Source organism: Zonotrichia leucophrys, chromosome 2 (genome assembly GCF_028769735.1).
Source record: "Zonotrichia leucophrys gambelii isolate GWCS_2022_RI chromosome 2, RI_Zleu_2.0, whole genome shotgun sequence".
Taxonomy (NCBI): Eukaryota; Metazoa; Chordata; class Aves; order Passeriformes; family Passerellidae; genus Zonotrichia; species Zonotrichia leucophrys.
Genome location: NC_088171.1, coordinates 383,591 through 391,461, shown reverse-complemented (window position 1 = coordinate 391,461; position 7,871 = coordinate 383,591). Strand labels below are relative to the sequence as shown.

Genomic DNA, 7,871 nt, shown 5'->3' with positions numbered 1-7,871 from the left:
GGTTTCTTTTGCTTTTAAAAGAATTTATTTGTTTTCCCCTTCACTTTTAAAATCACTTCTCCCATTTTTGAGACTTTCAAAACCAATTATATTTTTTTTATTTGTTCTATAAATAATATATCCTAGGACTGTTTTTATGCTTTAAAACCACTTACCTGGATTTTTTGGGTTTATTAGCCCAATTACAACAACTTCTCTTTTTTTTTTCTTTTTCTTTTTTTTTATCACTTGTCTCTTTTGTTCTCTTGGCTTTAACAAAATACTTACCCTGAATTGTTTTTTTCCCCATGTTTTTAAAACCACTTTTACTGTGGTGTTTGTGAGGGTTCCCAGGACGAGGTGAGAGATAAGAACTTGACTCCATGTTTTAAAAAAATTGGCTTATTATTTTATGTACTTAAATTTAAAAATACAATACTAAAACTATACTAAAAAAAACCCATAAAAAACTTAGCAAGAATGAAAAATAAAAAGCCATAACTGACTCAGGGAGTCTGACACAGCTGGCTGTAATTGGCCATTAAAAACCCAATTTACATAAAAACAATCAAATATTCACCTGTTAATGAACAATCTCCAAAGCACATTCCAGAGCAGTAAACACAGGAGCAAACAATCAAATAATTCTTGTTTTCATTACTCTCTGAGGCTTTGCAGCTTCCCAAGAAAAAAAAATCTATAAAAAAAATTTCACAAAATATCATTACATAATAACATGATACCATTATTTGAGGCTTTAAAACCTTTTATTCTCCCCTTTTTTGGCTTTAAAAATGACTTATCCCAGTGGCTTTTTTTTAATGGCTTCTCAAACCACTTGTCCTATTTTTTGGGACTTTAAAATCCACTTATCCTGGGTTTTGGGGCTTTTGAAACCACTCAGGCCATTTTTTGTGGTCTTTGAAAATCTCTTATCCCACTTTTTTTGTGGCTTCAAAACCCACTTGATTTTTTTCCTTTCTTTTTTTTTTTTTTTTTTCCTTTTAAAACCACTCACCACAACTTTGGGGCTTTTAAAACCTTATCCCCTTTCCGGAGGCATCTTAAAGTCACTTCTCTTTTTTTTTTTTTTTTTTTTTCCTATTTAAAAATAACTTATCTTGGCACTTTTTTGGCGATTTAAAGCCCCTCATCCCAATTTTGGGGCTTTTTCGACCACTCACCCCATTTACAGGGTAGTCTAAAATCACTTACCCCATTCTTTGCATTTAAAATTATTTATGCTGGGGTTTTTGGCTGTTAAAGCCACCCATCCCATTCTGGGGATATCGAAAAACCTGAAACCCATTTCTGGGGTTTTTCAGAGGATTTTCCTGGGGTTTCATTTGTTTGTAAAACCCCTTAGTTTTTTGGGGGTTTTTTTGGCTTTTAAAATCCCTTATCCCGTTTTATTTTGCTTTTAAAACCACTTACTCGGAATTTTGGGTTTGTTAAAGCCATCGACGCCTCTTTTGTGCCTTTTTCACCCAATTTCCCTTTTCGGGGTTTTTAACCCCTTCATCCCCGGTTCGGGAGGGAGGGGCCGCGGATGCGTTGCCATGGGAACGGGATGCAGCCGTGGAGTTTTTTTTTTTGAGGGGGGGGGTCCAAGACCCCTTTCCATGCGGATTCTGGGGTCGGCGCCCCGTTCCCATGGCAACGGGCGGGCCGGGGACGCGTTGCCATGGGGACGGGATGCAGCCGTGGGATGGAGGGCACCGAGTCCGTTTCCGTGTGGGTTTTTTTTGGGGGGTGGGGGTGTCGGGGGCGCTGTTTGGAACCCGAGGGGCTCGGGGGGGGCCCGGAGCGCCCCCAGCCCGCCCCGCACCCCGCGGCTCCCCTGGGATCTCCCGGCTCCTCTCGCGCCAAATCCCCGGAATTTGATCGCTCCGAGGGGGGGACAACGACCGGGCGGCCCCGGTGATCATTAACCCGCGGGGGGCGGCACCGGGGTCGGTACCGGGGGTCCCTCCAGCGCCCCCCCAGCGATGCGGCGGAGAGAGCGAAGGTGCGGACTGGGGATGCGGAGGGGACAGCGGGGACAGCGGGGACACGGCCCTGCCGGTGGCCTTGACCCCGGGCCGGCTCGGGGGGCGGGAAGGGGGTGGGGAGGGGGCGTCAGTGCCGCTGGGGGCGGGGAGGGGGGGGTCAGTGCCCCAGAGGGGGGGTCAGAGCCCCAGGGCTCGGCACAGACCGGCAGCGCTGCTCGCATGGGGCGGCAGAGCCAGCGCGGGTGAGTGGGGGGCGTGGGGGGCTCCCTAAGGTGGGAGGGGGGGACTGGGGGGTCCCGACATTGGGGGGTCCCCAGGCCCACCCAGGGGGTTCTACAGCCGCCCTGAGAGAGGGTTTGGGGGTGCTGAGGGGCTCCGGGCTGGGGGGAGGTTTTTGAGGTCACACAGTGTTTTGGGGGTCACCCCACAGCGTCCCCAGTTTCTTGAGGGTCACCCCATGGTGTTCCCAGTTTTTCGGGAGTCACCTCATGGTGTCCCCATTTTTCGGGGATCACCCCATGGTGTCCCCAGTTTTTTGAGCGTCATCCCTATGGTGTTCCAGTTTTTTGAGAGTCACCCCATGGTGTCCCCATTTTTTGGGGGGATCACCCCAAGGTGTCCCCATTTCCCCTGGGGACATCCCACGGTGTCCCCAGTTTTTCGGGGTTCACTTCATAGTATCCTCAGTTTTTTGGGAGTCACCCCATGGTGTCCCCAGTTTTGAGGGTCACCCCATGTTGTCCCCATTTTCTGGGGGGGGTCACCCCATGTTGTCCCCAGGTTTGAGGGTCACCCCATGGTGTCCCCAGGTTTTTTTGGGGTCACCTCAAGGTGTCCCCAGTTTTTTGGGAGTCACCTCATGGTGTTCCCATTTCCCCTGGGGACATCCATGGTGTCTCTGGTTTCTCTGGGGGTCACCTCGGGGTCTGCCTGTTTCTTCTGGGAGCTCTGCTCCTCCCGTGGTGGTTCCAGTTGTGCTGGGGGTCCTGCCTTGGTTCCCCCCGTTTTCCTGGGGGTCACCCCGTGGTCTCCCCGGCTGTGCTGGGATCGCGGCACTGCTGGGGCAGGGGGTGATGTGCTGACCGGTGCTGACCCCTGTCCCCGTGTCCCCAGGATGTGGCAGCTGGGGCTCCCCTGGGCGCTGGCCCTGCTGGTCACCGCGGCCGCCTCCGGCCCCTCGGCCGAGCCCGCGGACGCCGCGTCCATCTTCGCCGACCTGTCCCCGGCGGAGCTGCGGGCCGTGCGCGCCTTCCTGATGGAGCGGCCGGAGCTGGGGCTGTCCCCGAGCCGGGGGGGGCCGCTGGCCAAGAACTCGCTGTTCCTGGTGGAGCTGCTGCCGCCGCCCAAGCGCTCGGCGCTGCGGTTCCTGGAGCACGGCGGGGCGCGCCCGCGGCGCGAGGCCCGGGCCGTCATCTTCTTCGGGGCGCAGGCGGAGCCCAACGTGACCGAGCTGGCCGTGGGGCCGCTGCCGCGCCCCAGCTCCTACCGAGCGCTGCCGTTGCGGGGCGGCCGCGCCGTGCCCTTCTGGGCGCGCCCCATGACCCGCCTGGAGTACGAGCTGCTGCACCAGGCGCTGGTGGCCGCGCTGGCCCCGCTGGAGCCGCTGCTGCGCGAAGCCACCGGTTTCGGCTTCCAGAACTGCTCGGAGCGCTGCCTGACCTTCTCGGACATCGCCCCGCGCGGGCTGGGCCCCGGCGAGCGCCGCACGTGGCTGGTGATCCAGCGCTTCGTCGAGGGCTTCTTCCTGCACCCCGCGGGGCTGGAGGTGCTGCTGGACCACCGGGACCGCGACCCGGGGCGCTGGGCCGTGCGGCAGCTCTGGTACAACGGGCGCTACTTCGGCAGCGTGCGGGAGCTGGCCGAGAGCCACGCGCGGGGCGCGCTGCCCCTGGCCCGCCTGCCCGAGCCCCCCGCCCGCCAGCTCTTCTCCAGCTACGAGCCCCGCGGGCGCTTCTCCGGCGGGACGCCCACGGACGTGCACGGCGCCAAGGTGTGCGAGCCGCAGGGCCGGCGCTACCGGCTGCGCGGCAACCGGCTGGAGTACGGCGGCTGGAGCCTGGCCTTCCGCCTGCGCTCCTCGGCCGGCCTGCAGCTCTTCGACGTGCGCTTCAACGGCGAGCGCGTGGCCTACGAGCTGAGCGTGCAGGAGGCCATCGCCTTCTACGGCGGCCACTCGCCCGCCGCCATGCAGACCAAGTACATGGACGCGGGCTGGGCCATGGGCGCCTCCAGCTACGAGCTGGCCCGCGGCGTGGACTGCCCCGAGACCGCCGCCTTCCTGGACGCCCACCACCTGCTGGACGCCGACGGGCCCGTGCGCTTCCGCCGCGCCCTGTGCGTGTTCGAGCTGCCCACGGGCGTGCCCCTGCGCCGCCACTTCGACAGCGACTTCCAGGGCGGCTTCCACTTCTACGCGGGGCTGGAGGGGCGGGCGCTGGTGCTCAGGACCACCTCCACCGTCTACAACTACGACTACATCTGGGACTTCCTGCTCTACCCCAACGGCGTGCTGGAGAGCAAGGTGCACGCCACCGGCTACATCCACGCCACCTTCTACACGCCCGAGGGCCGGCGCTACGGCAGCCGCGTGCACAGCCACCTCCTGGGCAACATCCACACGCACCTGGTGCACTACAAGGTGGACCTGGATGTCGCAGGTGAAGGCTCCCGACAGCCCCTGGCCGTGGGAGGGTGATGGGAGAGGGCTGGACCCACGGGGTGCTCCAGGGGCTCAGGTGCCTTGTTTCCAGAAGGGTGGTGTCACCTGGGTGTCACCTGCACCGTGAGATGATGATCCCCTCCGTGGTGGCATCGCTGGAGGGTCACACCCCTCCATGGTGGTGGGATCTCCCAGCCTTGGTGACATCTAGGGGGCTTTAGCCCTCTACAGCATCTCTGCAGGGTCCCAGCCCCCTATGAGTGATGGCATCTGCCTGGGGTCCCAGCCCCTCATGGTGCCATCTCTGTGGAGTCCCAGCCCCACAGGCTGATATTTCCCAGGCCACATCCATGGTAGCATCTCCTGGTGTCTCAGTCCCCTGTGGTGCTGGTGGTGGTGGTGGCATCTCCAATGTGTCCCCAGCCCATCATGGTGGCATCTCCAAGGTGTCCCAGCCCACCATGGTGGCATCTTCTCACAGGCCCTCCTCTCCATGCTGGGGTACCAAACTGGGCCCCAGCCACCATGATGGCTTGGTTGTGGGGTCACAGCCTTCTATGGGGGTCGCATCTCAGCCCTCCGTGTCGGCATCTCCATGAGGTCCCTATCCATGTCCATGGTGTCACCCCTGATGTGTTCCACCCCTCCATGGTGACATCCCTGCTGTGTCCCACCATGGTGACACCTTGGCAGTGTCCCATTCCTCCATGGTGACACCCATGATGTGTCCCACCACGGTGACACCTCGGCGGTCCCACCCTCACCCTGGGTTGGGGCTGTGCCGCCGTGTCCCCTGCACCGACGCGCGGTCCCCGCAGGCTCCGGGAACAGCTTCGAGACGATGGACATCCGCTTCGAGAACATCTCGAGCCCCTGGAGCGCGGGCGCGCGCGTGGTGCAGCCGTGGCTGCACCGGGAGCCGCGGCGGCGGGAGCGCGAGGCCGCGCTGCCGCTGCACCGGCCCGCGCCGCGCTACCTGCTCTTCTCCAACCCGCGCCGGCGGAACCGCTGGGGCCACCGCCGCACCTTCCGCCTGCAGCTCAGCTCGCACGCCGGGCCCGTGCTGCCCCGCGGCTGGCAGGAGGAGCGCGGCGTCACCTGGGCCAGGTGCGCACCGGGGGCGCTGAACGGGGGTACAGTGTCACCAGGGTGTCACCTGCGGGGGCATGGGGGTCCCTGCCCTGGGCACACCGTCCTGGGGTGGCACCTCGCCCTGCTGGCACCTCCCCATGCTGCCCTGGGGCTGGAGTAGGTTCCTGGGAGCTGGGGAACCTCCAGAGCTGGGAGCTCCTCTGGAGCTGGGGAAACACCTCGGGAGCAGCCCATGGGAGTTTGGGAAACTTCAGGGCTGAGGGGGCTGATGGAGCTGGGGAACCCCCTTGGGAATTCGGGACACCCCAGGGCTGAGGGGGCTGTCAGAGCTGGGGAGCCCCTGGAATTCTAGAGTCTCCAGGGAGGCTGTGATAACCCCTGGGAGTTGGGAACCCTGGTCAGGGGAACCCCTACAAGATCTGGGGTATCACTTGGGATGGGAAGCCCTGGAAATGGGAATCCCTCAGGGGACCTGGGGAACCCCTCAGGAGCTGGGGAGAGCACAAACCTGGGGACCCCCGTGCCCCTCGCCAGCCCTTTGTCCCCTGTGGATGGCACAGGGGGGTGGGACCAGGGCAGAGGTGGGATAGGAACCCCCCGCCCCCAGGCTGACCCCACCCCTCACCTGTGGCAGGTACCACCTGGCCGTGACACGGCGCCACGAGAACGAGCCGAGCAGCAGCAGCATCTACACCCAGAACAACCCCTGGGACCCGCCGGTCACCTTCGAGAGCTTCATCCGCGACAACGAGACCATCGAGGACCAGGTGACACGCGGGGGGACACTGGGCACGCGGGGCTGGTGGCTGCTGGGGGTTCCATCCCCAGAGTGGGCCCATCTCTGGGGGTTCCCCAGCTCCAGAGGGTCACCCCAGCTCCCACGGGGCACCCATGGTGCCACTGACACCGCGGCGTGTCCCCCCTGTCCCCCCAGGACCTGGTGGCCTGGGTGACCGTGGGCTTCCTGCACGTGCCCCACGCCGAGGACATCCCCAACACGGCCACCCCCGGCAACGCCGTCGGCTTCTTCCTGCGCCCCTTCAACTTCTTCAGCGAGGACCCGTCGGTGGCGTCGCGGGCGCCGGTGATCGTGCGGCCCCTGGACCCGCCCGCCTGCTCCCGCCTGCACATCCAGCGCTGGACCCCGGCCAGCCCCGGGCCCTGCGTGGACCCCGAGCCCTTCACCTACAACGGCACCTACCGCGAGGTGTGACAGGGACAGGGGACACCGCCCGGGGCTGGGCCCTTCACCTACAACCTGTGCACCGCGAGCCCTTCACCTACAATGGCACCTACCGCCAGGTGTGACGGGGACAGGGGACACCGGCCAGCCCCTGGCCCTGCGTGGACCCCGAGCCCTTCACCTACCGTGAGGTGTGACAGGGACAGGGGACACTGGCCAGCCCCGAGCCCTTCACCTACAATGGCACCTACTGCCAGGTGTGACAGGACAGGGACAGGGGACACCGGCAGGGCCGTGCCATGCGCCGCAGGACAGAGGCAGCACAGCCGGTGTCACCTCCCCAGCCCCAGCACCACGGGGACACGGTGCCACCGGGGCGTGGGACATGTCACACCGTGTCACACACTGCCACGGGCCAGGCCCAGCACAGGCGGTGTCACCTCCTCTGACCCCGGCACTGTGTGGCACCCCAGTGACACTGGGACACTGCGGTGCGGGATGTCACACTGTGCCACCTGTCAGGATCAGTAAAGGCCATGCCAACCTTTCCACCACCATGCGGTTCATTGGTGCCACCAGGACACTGGGCTTTGCGACACAGCACAGTGTCACACAGTGTCACACAGTGCCAGTAAAGGCACTGTCACCTCCTCTGTTGGCACTGGCACCACGAGGACGCTGGTGCCACCAGGACACCATGGCACAGCTCACATCACATTGTGACACCTGGTACCACCTGTTGGGCCCAGCAAAGGTGATGCCACCCCTTCTGCCACCACAGTGTCACAGGGACACCACGGTGTGGGACATGTCACACGATGCCGTGTGCGTGCTGGGCTCAGTAAAGGCGATGTCACGTCCCCTGTCCCAGTGTCTCTGCCAGTGCTGTGGCCCAACCCGTCCCCAGTGTCACAGCGTTCAATCACGGCGACACCTGAGGCCATTGTCCCTCCTGCCAGCCCCCAGG

At 61.6% G+C, this 7,871-nt stretch overlaps 1 protein-coding gene across 1 annotated transcript; it reads left to right on the top strand.

Annotated features, from left to right (window-relative positions):
• The first annotated feature begins 1,825 nt into the window (after positions 1 to 1,825).
• On the top strand, positions 1,826 to 7,455 carry AOC1 (amine oxidase copper containing 1). The gene is made up of 5 exons (XM_064703723.1): positions 1,826 to 1,987; positions 3,084 to 4,627; positions 5,448 to 5,736; positions 6,356 to 6,488; positions 6,656 to 7,455. Exons 1-5 carry the CDS (start codon positions 1,968 to 1,970, stop codon positions 6,932 to 6,934), a joined length of 2,265 nt encoding a protein of 754 aa, XP_064559793.1. The 5' UTR covers positions 1,826 to 1,967; the 3' UTR covers positions 6,935 to 7,455.
• Positions 7,456 to 7,871: the final 416 nt, after the last annotated feature.